Raw genomic sequence first — 16,829 nt, 5'->3', positions numbered from 1 at the left:
ATATGATGTTCAAATGCAAGGAATGTTAATTCCCAAGTTGAAGTACCTCAGTAGATGGGTGCAGAGTATATAATATGTATAATTATATTAATATATAATTAAAGTGTTAGACTAAAAGTACACCTGTAAAATCTATTTTCTTTTCTATCTACATCATTATAACTCTCCTAAAATGTACCTCATACATTCCCTTCCGGAGGGACTTTGTTCCCTTCTCACTCAAAGCGCTCACGCTTTGTTAAAGAGTGCCGTGCTGTCATAGCAACCATGTTACGTTACGTTTCGTTTGTCCTACGAAAACCGTCTCCTTTAAACGAGGCTCGTTTAAAGGAGGACACTCGGTATACTGCAACCTTCAAAGGACACGTCCTATCTAGCACACAGCCTTCGAAATGAGACAGTCAGGTGTTCAAGCTGTGGCATGAGGGGCGTGGTCATGTATCAGTCTGCGGAAGAGGGAGAGCAGCAAGGCTTGTCACCTGGGTCGTAATTATCTCTAACACCTGTCTCTCATTATAGTGATGGCGGAGGGACACTGAAAAGGCACACCAGAGCGTCAGAGTGGTGAGACAGGTTTTAGAGATAATTACGACCCAGGTGACGAGCCTTACCACTCTCCCTCACCTGCAGACCGACACATGACCACGCCCGCCATGCCACACAATCGTTTGGTGACACATGTGGCGTAGAAAATACACATTTCTGCTTTAAAAGTTTAAGTAACATTAAATAAGTGAGAGTCTTGTACAAGTTTATATTGCCAAAAAATTGGTTAAATAAATTCTTTGTTGACTATGCACATTATTAATCTTGTAAAGCAGGTTCACCTTCAGAGGATAGTGATGAATTGGTTTAGTTATTATTGAGTCTAAAGTTGAAATAAAACAAATATAAAAAATTCTATAATTTATGAATTTCAGTCATTAAAAAAAGGCAAAACAGTAGTTCTCAAATACTAGTATTTTTGTCTAGATGGAACTATCCACAATATTCTCAGCGAGTCCACTGTATTTCAGTAGGTGGGCGGAATTTCCGGTTGGCTAGCGGAAGTGCAATTGATTGACGTTTTGTGTGTAGCCGGTCTCTGCTTGCTTGCGTGTCATGCGGATAGATTATTGCTGTTTAAATGTTGGAATACGTCCAAAATTGAAAAAAAATCCCCGGACAATGTGTGCAGTTAATGGTTTCCCCTAATAATAATCCAAAACTAAAGTTTAGTCTAAAACAGCAATGTTATGATCAGAAAACACTCGCAAAGCAAAGCGCTCCAGTCCTAGATGCTGCTTCTTCCATCGGCTGCCTACAGAAGGATTGACTTAGGAACATCTGTTTGAAAAAGCTTGGAATAATTTGTTTGTGTGCTCTTTTCACTTTATTGGCAAGAAGTCAAGTGCGGGGATTACATATATTATCCATTTCTGTCCGGCTGCGATAGACGTCCAGAAACAAAGCGCAATGAAGTACATAAACGATAGTTATTGTGCTAACAGATGTGTGTGCATTAGGGTGACCATATTGTGGTTGTCCAAAAAGAGTACACTGTAAATGTAATTGTTAAATGTTATTTAACAATTACATTTATTTTAACATGTATATATTTAAACATGTATAATATTTGTATACATTTGAAATGTGTAAATCTTAAAAAATAAATAAATAAATAAATAAAAAATGTAGATGCTTGTTTCACCCCTCACATGGCTTGATCTGTGTTTTGTTTTTGTATTTTCTGACTTTTTTAGCATTGATGTACCAGCATTACAGGTCAAGTACAGAGGTTGCACTACAAATATCAGAGGAAGGGGTTGAACATTTTTAATCATGGTCTATTTTATCCGTCCTATTAATTTACGTTTAACTGATAAGTAGTATATTTCAAAGTCACATTTTTTTTCGCAACTTATGTTATTTATGATTCTGGTTGAGAGCGCAGAGCACGTCTGGTGACATTTTGCCTACACACATACAGTGCGCGGCTGCGCGCGCAGAAAGCAACCGGGAGAGAGAGGGAGGGAGAGAGAGTGAGAGAGAGAGAGAGATTTTTGTGCTTCTCAAACGGAAGGCTGCAGCCAAGCATCCTTCTGTCTGCCGCTCTCTGTCAGAAAAATCACGTAAGGACAAGTGAACACGAAAACTCGGATTATCAAATACACAGAATGTATGAGAGTCCTAACTGCACGTCACTATGAAGAAAGCCAAATCCCGGACATTTATAGCCTTTTTTCAGGTCCAAAAAAAGAAGACATGTTCGGAAAAAAGGACGTATGGTCACACTAGTGTGCAAAGTTCATTAGATATTTTGAGAGTTTGTTCATTTATATTCAGCGTTGGCCTTTGTGAATGCTTCACGTGTTTGGAAATGGCATTATTACTGAGTATAAAAAGGAACAGCGTTTTATCTGAACTGTCTGTGAGTAGTGACAATGTTTTCAATTGTTTTCATGCTGTGATGCTAAATGGATCAATTCGACAGTGGAAGACCATAATTATTAGATGAGAAAAGTACAGTAGTGAGATGTTTTATCATGTTTGAAATGAACTGTATTATGATTTTCCTCTTTCCTGCATTCCTGCCTGCAATTCACTTTCTTTTGAGTGTCTTTGCAGAATGTGCTTGTCTTCCCTTAAGGGGAAAATGTGATTTGGAAAACAGTGTGGACATTAATTCAGTATCAATGAAATGTGTTTGTACAGTGCTTTTAATAATACATACTGTTTTATACTTGCTTTACAGAGAACATTGCACTTTTGTGTGCAATGTTTATAATGTATGTCCAAATAAATGTTTATGGCTGCTAATACATCGTTATTTCCTACACAAGAACAACAAATTAGGATCAGTTGTTCAATCAACACTAAAGCATGTAATGTAGGTTATAGCATTTAGATACAGAGATTATGTATGTAAACTAACAATTATAAAGCTAGATTGATCTTACTACACATTCATATCCCGCAAAATAGTTGTATTTTATCCGAAATAGTCCTGTAATACACAAGCATCCTGCTGTCTGGACGACAGCTTCTGACTCGACTCAATATATGCTTTAAAATAACCACAATTATCTACAGTTCTCAAAACATGTCCAACTTTACAGATGTGAAGGCGCTAACAGGCTACATAGCTTTTCAGGTTAGTCTGCTCAGGTTCTTCCATCGATGGATAAAGACTCAACAAAATAACTAAAATGCCTCTATATTTGTGATATTTGGCCATCATCCTCAAACCCATAATCATTATCAGATAGGTGAGGAAGAACAACATCGCCTCGCTATAATTCTGTGATCATTTGTTCTCAAGTTTCCTTCATTTTTAATGCTACATTAGTACATAACATAAGGATTGTTTATGCTTAACCGGAAGTTCCACCCACTTCGCCCGCAAAGCATCATGGGACCCAGGAATATTGTGGATAGCTGAGCCCTCAAGTCACCAAGAGCAGATATACAAAGCAATTATACAAGTTTAAAAATATTGTTGTTTGATGTTAGAACAAGTATGCAGGTATCCCCAGGACACAACAGTTATTTTATGTCTGTTATGAAGTGAGGTCAAACAGGCAACAGTGCATTGAAAGGCCAGAGCCTAATGACCCTGCTTTATTTGGGGCCGTTGTATCCAAAAATTTCCACAGGTGTTCTCTGCTACACCTCTGAAGTTTTAAAGATGCCCTATTATGCTTTTTGGGATTTTACCTATCCTTTAGTGTGTAATATATCTGTTTGTGCTTGCAAAATGTCTGCAAAGTTACAAAGCACAAAGTCCACGCAAAAGGGACTTACTCTCTCCCACTGACAACACTGCTCAAGAACTACACAAAACAGCTGGTTTGTAGTCCAGCCATTTCTTCCGTAAAGTATCTACGTCACTATGTAACACATTTGCATAATGCCCACCTAAGGGCTACTTTGGCCCACCCGCCCATCAGTATGAGTTGGGTTGGTGTTGTCACCATGTCAAGAAGACACTGTTTTCTTCACTGTGAAAGCAAAACCTCTTTGTTTGGACTTCCAAAGGCAGACAAATTGAAGAATCAGTAATTAAAATTGATTTTTGCCACTATTCTTCAGCAGTACAACCACAACCAAGATGGTTACTCCTGAAAGATGGTGCAGTTCCCACTTTGTTGGGACAACCTGGCGCTTCAGGATCACAACCTGTAAGCAGGCTTGATTATTTGTAGATTTATCTGCTACTGAGAGTTCAGATGCAGAGTTTTGTGTTGTAGCTACGTTGTACACCTAGTGCACAGCTGTAGGTCTCTGCTAACCTGCTAGCTAGTTATTGTGTTGAAATAGTTTTGCTAATCAGCTGCAGGCCCACTTTTACCTACAATTGTGTAGAATTATGCAGACTGTTTGTCATTCTTACGATCATGAATAGTGATCAAGTGTGGAGATGGATTTATTTTTACAAACGGTTATTTTACATCTGCAATCCACGGTAGTGCTCGGCTAACTTGCTATGTAATGTTATTGTTTTGGTAAGGGTTTACTATTGAGGCTGTGGGCCGGCTTTTACCTAAAACTGTGTAACAAAATGGTCAATCTCAAGAGTCTTATATAATTATATAATTACAAGCTGTAATGTTATGGCCACTATCCACGGTAGTCCATAGCTAACTTGCTCACAAACCGGGAGTAAGCCTCTGTTCTCTGTTCATATCTTGGGTGAAAAAAGTTCGGCTACACCCATTCCTGCAAAAGATGACTAACTTAGATGCACTACATGTCTTTTACTTGAAGCTTTGTTAGGGTCACAATAATCAACAGTATACTTGTAAGAAAGCTACAAAATTAAAACTTACCGCTGTGAAATGTCCTGCTCAAGTTGTGCTAGCGAAGGTGGTTCGGGTCGATCAGCTTATTCTTCCAAACTTTCATTATCGGACTCGGACTCAAACTGGTAAGGCAAAAACCGACGCCACTGTTACCGTAGTTACGATAGTGTTTACAGCTGTTAAGGAAGCCTGAAACTCAGTTATGATAAGGGGTGTTACATTTCCCACACGCGGTTGACCAGTTACAACAGACTGGGCTTTTCGGAAAGGGGGGCTTTAAAGAGACAGGAGCTAAAACAGAGGGTTTGAGCAGAGGATGAAAATGGGGGTTGCAGCAACGTACAGAATGAGAAAAAATAATGTGTTTTTGAACATTAAAGCATGTAAACCTATTCTAGTAGACCCCAAAATAAAATCATGAACCAGTAAATTATCATAATATGGGCTCTTTTAGTTTCAAACAGTCAGTAAATCTGATTAAAGTAAAAAACAAAATATTTAGTTTATCTTTGATAGCATTTATTTTTAAGACAGAAAATGACCTGGACATCATAGGAACTTTTGTGACACTAAAAGAACAAAGGTTTTGAGACATGTTTTCTGGTCTAAATCACTTTGAAAACATGCAGTGCCTTTATCAAATGAAATAATATACTGACAGTCCTTAACATTAGGCCATGATCCAAAGCTATGAACGACAAAGGAATAAATATTCACATAAAGGGTGGTTGTTCAAATAATATATAGATTTTTGGCATTGCTTTGTACAATTATTTTCAGTAGTTTTAAAATCCCTGCCTTTTGCCCTTATTCCTGATGTCACGTCTGATAGTTTTTACCTGTAAGAAAATAAATCAAATTCAGTGCTGACATTCCAGGTGTAAAATTTCACATATTCTTAAAGGAATAGTTCACCAAAAAATTTAAATTCTCTCATCATTTGCTCACCCTTATGCCTTCCCGGATCGGATGTGTATGACTTTCTTCAGCAGAACACAAATTTTAGAAGAATATCTAGCTCTTTTGGTCCATTCGATACAATTAAATAGGTGCCAAAATTATGTAGCTCCAAAAATCACATTAATCAGCATAAAAGTAATCCATATGACTCCAGTGGTTAAATCAATGTCTTTAGAAGCGATAAGACCCATTTTAAGTAATTTATACTATAAATTCTCTTTCCTCCTCAATCAGGGTGTGTTCTATTACGAAGGGCTCATCCCAGTGCCATAATCCCCTCAGAGGGTTTACCCTCCAGAGTGAGAGCTTCGAAGGTTTGAAGGGTATAGGGCTAAAAAATATCAGTAATTAGGAACTGACTTCAGCGTCATCTATCCAAGCCAAGCTGTCGCAACAGGCTGACGCTAATGAACATCACCTGCACCTAATCAGAAATATTTACACATGATTTTACATGCTGCAACTGCTTTCAGAAAAGAAACTGAAAATAAATTATTTAAATCTTTATTACTTTATAAAAACTTTAAGCTTCATGTTTAAAAATGTTGTGTTTTATTTATTTGAATAAAAAACAAACAATAAACAAATGTACAGTGCATTTATTAAATAAAATAAAATGCCACTTTTTATTATGATATTATTTAAAGTCCTTTAGAATAACTGATCCAGCAAATGTATATTAAAATAACACAAGCATTAACCAGTTTCAAACAAAAAGCCAGTGGTTTAAAATAATTTTAAAAGTTCAGTATAATAATTAAAAGCTTTTATAGGTTATGGAGATGAAGGGATGTCACATGTTTTTGTTTATAGAAACAGATTGCAGTTGCAGCTGGTTTAATTTACACTAAATTACACTTTGCAAACCTCCAAATTTGTGACGTATGCTCCAGTTCTGGTCCGCTTGGCAGCGAAGTGTCCATCTGTTGAACCCTACGGAAATGCCTGTTTCGAAGGGCCCTTTCAAGCAGCTATTTATGAGCCCTTCGGTTTGGAACAACCCTTCATCATGGCGGCCACAATCGTTCCCCCTTCAAAGTGCTCCCCGGAGGTGGATCTATCCCGTTTGGAATGCAGGGTCAATCTCAAATTTGAGATTTCACTTTCACTTTCTTCTTCTTGTGTTTTTGGTGATTCACATTATTCATGCATACGCCCCCTACTGGGCAGGGAGAGGAATTTCTAGCAAGAGTTAAATATTGATTTGTTTCTCACCCACACCTATCACATCACTTCTGAAGACATGGATTTAACCACTGGAGTCATATGAATTACTATTATGCTGCCTTTATGTGCTTTTTTCAGCGTCAATGTGTTGGCACCTATTTGCTTGCATTGTGAGGACTTATAGAGGTGATATATTCTTATAAAAATCTCAGACATACACATCTGGGATGGCATGAGGGTGACTAAATTATGAGAGAAATCATTTTTGGGTGAACTATTCCTTTAACAAAAGACTTTCTTAACCATAAGATCAGTGGAAAAGTTTTTGAAAGTTTTCTTTTACCCTCTATTGACCAGCATCAAACAGCTTCTTCCTGCCCTCCATTCCAGACATGGCCTCCACATTCTTACGCCAGTCAGTCACCTCTTCTTTCTATAAGAGGGACATGTGTACAAACAGATATGCTTTAAAATATCATGTCATAAAACACATTATACCACTTAAACATAAGTGAACATGTTTCAAACCTGCTTGCAAATAGTTTGTACAGTATATTGACAAAGGATAAGGAATGCAATACCTTCTCTTCTTCTTTCTTGACTGTCTTAAGGTTGGCTTTGAAATCCACAGACTCTTTGACCTTGGAGCCCAGAAGAGCGCCCAACATTGCATCAGCAGATATTTTTACTCTCTTGAGTGCAGGTCTCTTCATTTTGCCTCTAAGTTCAGTAATCTTTATGTTCAAATCTGAAATCTGAAGTCAACGCACATTCATGAATTTATTAAAGTGGAGTAACATGAAGCTAGTTACAGTGTATTTGAACTGAACCTAATGAGATACTAATATGATTTTCCTGATGGTGTCAGTATAACATGCTCATCGATAGAGGGTGTAGTACCTCCTTTTCATTTTTGGCCACCTTGGCAGCGATATCATACCTCTCCTCATCTACAACATCAATCTTTTGATGGAGGTCTTTGCAGAGAGCCTGAGGAAACAATATTGTACAAAAAATTTACTTGGAGAAAGTGTCATGCAACAATGCTATTTCTTATGAAGCTACACACTATATGTATTCCAATACATGTAAGCTCAAAGGTTGCCTTTCTATGTTAAGACTGCCACTAAAAATCCGATTTTTTGCATATCCAGATTTTATCCAGATGAGTTTTTATAGTCTGGACACAAAAAAACCACATGAAATCTGATTTTTCCGAATCTGATTCAAACCACATCGGGAGGTGGTTTCAAATGCGATTTAAATCTGATTTTTTCAGATGCGTCTCAGTCCGGACGCTCTGGCTACTCAAATCGGATTTCAAATGGTCTTTTGCGTAACTCTGAACGCGACACACAACGATGACGTCAAAAATCGGTGACGGAAATGCCGGAAGTATTCATAAGCTGGCCGTGACTGCAGCACGGAACATCACCATATTTACCAGTCTCCTCCGTCGCTGATTTTTTCTTGTGCGACGGAGGAGTTCTGCACCGCGTTTGAACAGGGCGTTTATTTGGAGAGCGAGATGATGCACCTCCATTTTTCCCGCATCTGTTTTGAAAGCATCGTCACGTGGGTACGCCAACGTCGTTACCAAAGCAACCCATGCAGATAGGTTGGTTATGTCTGAACGCGCAAATCTGATTTGATCACTTGCAATTAATAGTGCGGACAGTCTGCCTGAAAAGATATGATTTGAGAAAAAATCCGATTTGCCTGCAGTCTGAACATAGCCTTAGTGACAGCATATAGATTGCAAATGAAGCAAAACTGTGCAACTTCACTAAATATTTTGCACCACTTATTCCATATTATTTTACATATTCAAAAAAGCATAACTGTAGTTATCTGCACACACCTGAAGCTCTTGAACAGACAAACCAGACAGTTGTAGGGGTGGCACTCTCTCACGCAAAGTGGTCTCTCTCTCCCTGTGTTTCTCCTCTTTCTCAGTTACGAGCATAGAGGTTGCCCTCTTCAGGAGTTTTGTCTGAAGCAAATATATTCGAAAGGTAGCCCGTTGTGAAATGTATCATTGTTAGAACGTATTTCTTCACTGTTAAAATAAGAGAGCCAAATTATACCTTTAGGAACAACCTCCTGGATGCCGTTATCTTAGATTTGGGTCTCTGAAAGGTTTAAAAGAGGAAATTGCAGGGGATTATTGAAAATATTGACATTTTAGACATATGTAAAGAATAAAGTTATTATAGTGAAAGTAATAAAGTCCACTAACCGGTCTAAACCAGCAAGTTTTAGTTGATGAGAAAGGGAATAATTAGGAATGTTTTCATCATGTTAATTTAAGATAACAGATATGAATCTAGAGATTAAACTTGAAAGAAAGAGTACTTACGCTTCAGACATTGTGACCTGTTAAGTATTTCCTTTAAAGATGGAAGAGAGGAAACCTTTTGACTAAATTGGTGCAAATCACTGATCAAAATCTGCTCAAATCGTAAGCAGCAGTTACATTTAACACTCAAGACAGAGTAAACTAGAAATGCCCTTCATAAACATAAACATTTGTGGTAAATGTCACTTTCACAAACTATGCAAAAAAAAAAAAAAAAAAACATTTACCCTTAGGAACACAATTATACCTGACAGAGAAACTAGATAGAAAGCCAGCAAAATTAGAAAAATGGCACATGAGATTTCTTTAATATCACTTTTATTTTTCTCAAAGACAGCAATGAGAATAAATGGAGAGCAAATCAGTCTCCTGTTTCTCCAAATTGTGTCCTGACCTCAACAAAGTCTCAAACTCTACTCAGAATTGCCATGATACCAAAGCCTTTTATCAATTTTTCCAAAGACCAAATTAGGGCTGTTCTAGCCACATTCATTTTATAACTCTATCCTATTCCTGTATGTCAACAATTGTCTCATGGATAATTATATTATTTTTTAGAGGAATCCACTACATTCGTTTTACTGTTAACAGTGCCAATGTGTATGATAGTTCATACCTGTTTCTCCAAAGACTTCTCCAAGGCAATGAGTACACTGTGACAATGTCAGAGGACAAGGAAGCCCAGGCAAATTTTATGGCCTCTTTGGTCTCCTCTGAGTGGCTCACTAAAATAGACTGAACCCTTATGCACTGAGGCTCACTTTACTTAGTATAATCAAAGCACAATTGCATACATTGTCCACAGCTTGGCTCTTTTTATTGACAATCTACAAGGCTTTTCTGAATTTTTCCTCTATGCAACTCTGAAAGTGATCAGAGAGTACCTTGAGTTTGAATTTATCAGCAATAAAAGTTGCATTGTTTCAGTCACCTGTTTAACTTAGATCAGCTTGAAGACGTGAAGCTGGCGTACAAGTGTATCTTCTTGTTGGTTTATACTCTATACTATATGGCTTTTATTCCCACTAGGTTCCCAAAGGTTTTCCGTATGTTTCAAAAATACTAACCAATTGCACTTGAAGAATCAACCCTAACTAGGCTGCATTACATGGAATTTGGGTAAATATACACACAGCATGTGGTAACATAAAACCAATGAGTAATAGCAATGCTTGTCATTGAGGGACACATTGACACCATTTGTTTGGCAAAGGAATTGCATGTTGACACACATTTTCCTTCATCGCATGGGATAATTTAATTTTGGAATGCCATTACATTGTAATTTGTTGTCCCATTAGAGTAGAAAGTGTTACAATTACTGACATCTATTTTCTTAACAATGCTGACATAACTAGTTCACAACGATGCATACAACTTATCAAATACATTTCCAATCTGACTCTTAATTCTCATGAATAAATTATGTATTTAGCATTTCAATACACCAAACATGTATACAGACTGTATACAAATTGCAGAAAAGGGGAGGCACTGGTAAAGACAAACTAAGTCCTAAGGTCTCCTACAAAAACACACACCTATTAACAATATAAACAGTGTTTTCTGTGTTTAATGGACAATAGTAACAACAACTTAAATAATCTAATTTGTACAGTTTGGATTTTCTTACATAGAACCATAAATGTAGTGGGTGCCTCCTAGTCTTGGTATACATATCTCATTTCCCTTTCTAGGTACAGAGTTAACTGAAAGATCTTTTTACAATGCTTCACAAAACACTCAATATCTGAGAAATGCAAACCATTAAATATGTTAGACATCATGTGACAAAGTTGCTTTGTACATTTTTATTGAACAGCATTAAAGAGCTTCTTCCTGCCCTCCATTCTAGACATTGCCTCCACATTCTTACGCCAGTTAGTCACCTCTTCTTTCTATAAATGTGTAAAATGGATGTTAAGAATACTGGTAATAACAACTGTGATTTATTACAATGATCAATTTAAAATTCTAGAATTCTAAAGGGATGTTCACACAATGCACATTTTTGCATCCATTTCTGCGCTGTTTCTAAATAGTCTGTGTGCACAAGACAGATATCTTTGATGGTTGACACATCTCAATGTGTTTTTAGCATCTCGTGAGGGCCTCGTTTTTAGGATGCCAAGTCAAGATAAACAAAGTTCAACTTTAAAAATACGTCTTTAGACACCTGCATTCTAGTCCCTTTTGTTGCCTGTATATTGCTGTTTTTGAACTCAAGCATGTGTCCTGTGTGAATGGCTCCTAACACAGAAAAAGATGCATTACCTTCTCTTCTTCTTTCTTTACTGTTTTTAGGTTGGCTTTGAAATCAGACTTTGATGACAGTTTGGATTTGGTCATAGCACCAAACATAGCATCAGTAGACTTCTTAACCCTCTTCAGTTTGATTCTGTTCATTGAACCCTTCATGTCCCAAATCTTCTGGGTCTGAGTCTGGATCTGAAACAGGTTGTTAGCAATTTGCTCTACAAATTGAGCTACAGGAACTAAAACAGCTGGTAGCATATTTATTCTCATCACGGTCTAAAATCTAAATGTTTTTCATTTCAGTTCAGTATTTTTGAACGATAGCCAACAGTATTTTTTCATTCCTGGTCTGGAAAAAACAAGCTCGAAAGCACTTCCTTCACCAAAATAAGCAAAAATGTGCAGTCCAATTTTTGATCAGCATAGAAATCATAACAAGCATAGTATACAGTAGCTTATTTAAAATAATGTTTTTTCAATAAATGTATTCTTAATATTAAATATATCCCCAAAATATGTATATATAAAAAAAAAATGTTTTTAAAAAACATTTAATTCTACAACATGCAATTAGGCAAAGAAATGTGTGATGCATCGGTTCTCTTCAGGATCAAAGCCAGAGGCGTCATTTACGGGTGAGATGGGTGGAGCATGTCCCCACCACATTTTGCCTTTGCCAATTTTGTCCCCACCAGTTTTTAAAAATACCTTTTGTCAAGTAAGTGTCTAATGCAGAAGAAACATCTCCAGTTTTTAAAAATACCTTTTGTCAAGTAAGTGTCTAATGCAGAAGAAACATCTCCAGTTTTTGAGCAGGAGTTTCCATTGTGTTCCTGTGGGTTATAAAAAGTGGTGATCCAGTACTTGAGTTTGCTATTTTTAATGTTATAATACGTGCTTGTTGTGCCGTTGATTGACAGCAGGTAGTGATGTTCTCTCATGCATCCAGACGCACTTCACTTACTCCACATCTCGCGCTCCTTTCCATTTAAATTGCAAAGCAAAATGCAAACTGACCCCGCTCATGATGTACATCAACTAGCGTACAGAAGTAATCATCGTTTACTAAAATAAAAAGGTATTTTAGTGCGGATACGAATGCAGAACTCAGAAATCCAGTACTAGAGACGAAAACTCTACCATGGGACCAATCAGTCATTCTGGCTTAGATCTGAATGACCCATGTTTTTATCTACTGACAAACAAAATCCCAGAACTGTCAGTGTTGAATGTATGGATCAAGTTATCAAATTAATCATGTGAAATATTTATTAAGAGCACTTGAATTGGTCCCCACCACTTATTCAAACAAAATGACACCCATGATAAAAGCACTTGCCTATGTTCTACTAAAAAGAGAGTGGTATAATTCAAAAATGTACTGTAATAAACCCTTTGGCATTTGGTTTAATGAAAAAATCCTCATTTTTTAACTGGTTACCAGCATAAAAAAATAAAAAAAAACACTTTCACTCAGGAACAGTTGAAAGGGACTTTCGGTTACGTTCCGCAAAAACAATTTTTTTTAAATCCCTGATACTCATGACTACTAATGACTTGATCATTCATTTATCTTTTTAAAAGTGATACACAACTAAGGGAAAAGACGCTACCTCTTTTTCATTTTTATCCACTTTCACTTCAAGGTCATATCGGGCTTCATCAACTACATCAATCTTGTGGTGAAGCTCTCTGCAAAGATCCTGCACAGAAATGTTCAGTAATTTAAATCGTGGATATAGTTTTATTTTTGCATATTGCTGGAGCAGATAACTGATATTAGGATACCTGAATACCTGCAGTTCCTGTGCAGACAGTCCAGATAGTTTGAGAGGTGGAACTCTCTCATTAAGAGCATTGTCTCTCTCTTTCTTATTCTGCTTCTTTTCATCTGCTAGCATTGACAACACCTTTTTCAATAGTTTGGTCTGTAATGTAACAGCAAATTCCAGTAGACTTAGCACACAGCTCAGCCCCTACAGCAGCACACTGCCAACAATTGACCTTTTATCTAGAATTCAAGTCTATTGTACATTGCCCTTCCATTAGGAGTTCCAATGCTATTTTTTAGCATGCAAACAGTTCATATTCCCTTGCTAAAACCAAATGATATTTATTAAAGGTATAATTCAACCAGTTTAATCATCCTCATGTTGTTCCAAACCCATATGACACAAAATATGTTAGACAGAATGACAGTCTCAGTCATGATTCACTTTCATTGTATGTACAGTATAAAAAGATGCAATGAAAGTAATTGATTATGGAGATTAACATACTACCTTACATCTTTTGTGTTCCACAGAAGAAAGAGAGTTATATAAGTTGTGAATAAATAATTTTTGGGTGAACTATCCATTTGAAAATAAGCAAAGAACTTACTTTTAAGAGAAGCCGCCACGTGGCAGTATATTTTGTCTTTTTCTGAAAGAGATATAAAAAACAATTAATGTCAGTTCATTCCAGTCTCAATACACAATAGATCTGTGCATTGCCCAAAACTTTTAATCTTAATCTGAGCTGTCATGAAGCTTGCTGAAAGGAAATCAATTTACTGGTCTACAGCAATGAATGTTGATGCAAAGCGATGTGGAAAAAATGTATTAGCAAAAGAGACAAATCGATCCACTTTATGATCTATTATACGTTATGATGTGTTGAAAATAAAGTTAATATTTACCCTTTAGACATGTCTCTTCCTCTTAATAGATCCTGCAAAAGGGAAGATGTTTTGTAAGAGTGCTCAGAAATATTTTTTAGGAATATCATATAGTTTTATCCTGCCATAAGAAACATCCACAAGTCTTTCAAAAGTTCCTAACTTCAAAGTAACCTATGTTTCATAATTCAAACAAGCTGGAGGTCAATGCCAAGCAAAGTCAAGTGACTTTCATATTATATGTTATTTTAAGTCAGATGTTGATCATTCAGTGTAAGAAATAGAGCTTCAATCTGTGCGTCAGACTTGGAGTCACTAGGAAACTATCTTACAGTCCAGACATAGAACATTGTCTGCAAAGGTGACGAGTGCTAAGTATCTGAAAGGCACTGGAGTGATACTGTCACAATGTAGAGGGGAATTTTATTTGGGGTCCTTGTGAAGATTGTTTGTAGATGGTCAAACAGAGCACTTCTACAGAGTGCTCCGTCCGTACCTATTCATTGTGATTGGATCCAATGTGCACATGGTTGGTGGTGTTCCCTGCCTGGCTCGATTTTAACATTGCTGCCATTCTTTCACAGGGCCTTGTTTCAAGCTCTAGCCTTGACCCCATTCCACTGGATGCTAACTGCTAACTTAAAGACCTTAAAAGCCTGAGCTATCATTTTGGAGATTTAGCTTTTCTTTACAAAGATTTCATTTCCAAAAAAGGTTAAAGCATTGAATAATTGACAGTACTCTTTTGTGTATGGCTAATAATTTGTACATAAAAAATGAAACTAGCAATCATGCAGTCAATCAAATAGGCCAGTTAATATTTTTTTTCCGTCACTCACCAGAGCGAAATGTATGACAGTTTTAGGGTGACTTTGATAGCACATGAAAGCTTATAATGAATGTGCTGAAGTGTGTGACATCCTAAGGTCTGCTGTACTCTGAACTGGTTTCAAGGTCTTATTGATGATATTGATCCTTGTCCTCTCATAGGCCTTGTTTACATGTGGTGTACTGTAAGATGTGTTTTGGGTGATCCTTTTGAACCTGGACAATGCTAAAGACAGGTTTAAATGGGCTCCAAATGTTTTAAGATTTGTCCACGTCAACCACATTGGGAGGTGGTTGAAAACACACGTGACCACACTGAGCTCATAGTAAAAGCTCATCAGTTCAAATGTATTTGAACAGCAGTGAAGCACCACTGCGCTAAAACAAGAGTTTTAAACTTAACCGGTTACATGTAGTTTCAAAAGGAAATAGCCACCCGATCAGAAAAATACAAACCAGGAGCCAAACCTCTGGCTAAGAAATGTTCTCCAGTTACGTTACCCTTCTCACAATTCAAAAGACACTTGATCTTGGAACTGCACTCCTCCAAGTCTCTCTGTTAGAAACCAGCTAAAGTATTTCATAACACACATTCCCTAAAGTTGACACAGGCAGCTTGTTACAGAAATACACAGAGTGGTTATTGCTAATCCCTGCAGGGAGTCATGCATGGCCCTGTCATGGGAGAATGTAAGATGTGTATGCATCCATCCCATTTTACAGTGCAGGTGTGATTGTTTGTAAAGTCCAAAGTCCTGCTGTAAATCAAGAGTCATGAACAGACCATACAAATACAAATTCCTTCAAATGTTATTAATAAACTAAAAACCTATGGGTATTTATGACAACATGTGTGAATCTCTTAAACTTGATGCTATGAATGTAATAGCTTGTCTGACTTTCCTTGAACTAGGACGCAATCAGAGAGAATGAGTTGTGAGGTGGTGTCGAAGCAGAAAAATCATTTTATGAATTTCATGACGGATTTATGGGATGAATCCTGCATGTGAATGGCTTACCAAAACAGACCCCCGTTACGACCTCTTGTATTCACGTGCAAATATCTAGACAATTTTTTCTCCACCTCTTCCTGAGTGGCATTTTAACAGAGTGTGCATGTCCTCCAGGATGAGGACATAAACACATTACACACAAGCACAAGGGTCATACAATTCCTTTCTCTCTGGTCTATTATACCAACCAATAGTAGGCCTAATGTTACTAATTAAAGAGGTATTTCACCCAAAAATGAAAATTCTTTCATCATTTACTCACCTTCATTTAGTTCCAAAAACGTATGACCTTATTTCTTCCATGAAACAAAAAAGAACAACTGCTTCAGTCACCATCAGTGTTGGATAAGTTTCTCCAAATAGGTAATCCACTACAAATTACTAATTACTTCTCTGAAAATTTAATTAGATTACTTTACTGATTACTTAATCTAAAAAGTAATCACATTTCTAAATATTTTACTTTTACGTTTCTTTCTAAAACACCTTTCCTAGAAAAGTTTTTGGTTTTTCGCTCAAATTCATAATGTCTGTTTTTTCCTCATTCATTGTCGAACACTCTTCAGCTGTCACAGAAACGCTAACAGACATATGAATTCTTATTTTAAATGTATTATACATAATACTTTAGTGCAAGTAATGTACTTAAAAGTAAATAATTAAAAGTCAGAAAATGTAATCTGATTACAAGATGTAATGCATTAAACTACTTTTTTTACTTAAAAGTAATTCGATTACAGTAAATAATTACTTTGTAATCAGATACACCCAACACTGGTCACCATTCACTTTCATTAATAGAGAAA

The 16,829-nt window shown here is 36.8% G+C and overlaps 2 protein-coding genes across 2 annotated transcripts; both read right to left on the bottom strand.

Moving 5' to 3' along the window:
• Nucleotides 1–5,290: 5,290 nt before the first annotated feature.
• On the bottom strand, nt 5,291–9,277 carry tnni4b.2 (troponin I4b, tandem duplicate 2). The gene is made up of 6 exons (XM_051689940.1): nt 8,996–9,277; nt 8,770–8,901; nt 7,809–7,898; nt 7,490–7,663; nt 7,252–7,341; nt 5,291–5,620 (listed from the first exon to the last, which is right to left on the bottom strand). Exons 2-5 carry the CDS (start codon nt 8,872–8,874, stop codon nt 7,255–7,257), a joined length of 456 nt encoding a protein of 151 aa, XP_051545900.1. The 5' UTR covers nt 8,875–8,901; nt 8,996–9,277; the 3' UTR covers nt 5,291–5,620; nt 7,252–7,254.
• Nucleotides 9,278–10,671: 1,394 nt separating this feature from the next.
• LOC127435700 (troponin I, slow skeletal muscle-like) lies at nt 10,672–16,291 on the bottom strand. Its single transcript, XM_051689326.1, has 6 exons — nt 16,286–16,291; nt 13,906–13,947; nt 13,320–13,451; nt 13,137–13,226; nt 11,542–11,715; nt 10,672–11,165 (listed from the first exon to the last, which is right to left on the bottom strand). Exons 1-6 carry the CDS (start codon nt 16,289–16,291, stop codon nt 11,079–11,081), a joined length of 531 nt encoding a protein of 176 aa, XP_051545286.1. The 3' UTR covers nt 10,672–11,078.
• Nucleotides 16,292–16,829: the final 538 nt, after the last annotated feature.

Source organism: Myxocyprinus asiaticus, chromosome 46 (assembly GCF_019703515.2).
Source record: "Myxocyprinus asiaticus isolate MX2 ecotype Aquarium Trade chromosome 46, UBuf_Myxa_2, whole genome shotgun sequence".
Classification (NCBI taxonomy): Eukaryota; Metazoa; Chordata; class Actinopteri; order Cypriniformes; family Catostomidae; genus Myxocyprinus; species Myxocyprinus asiaticus.
The sequence above is the reverse complement of the archived record's forward strand: the minus strand, read 5'-3'. Positions and strand labels throughout refer to the sequence as shown.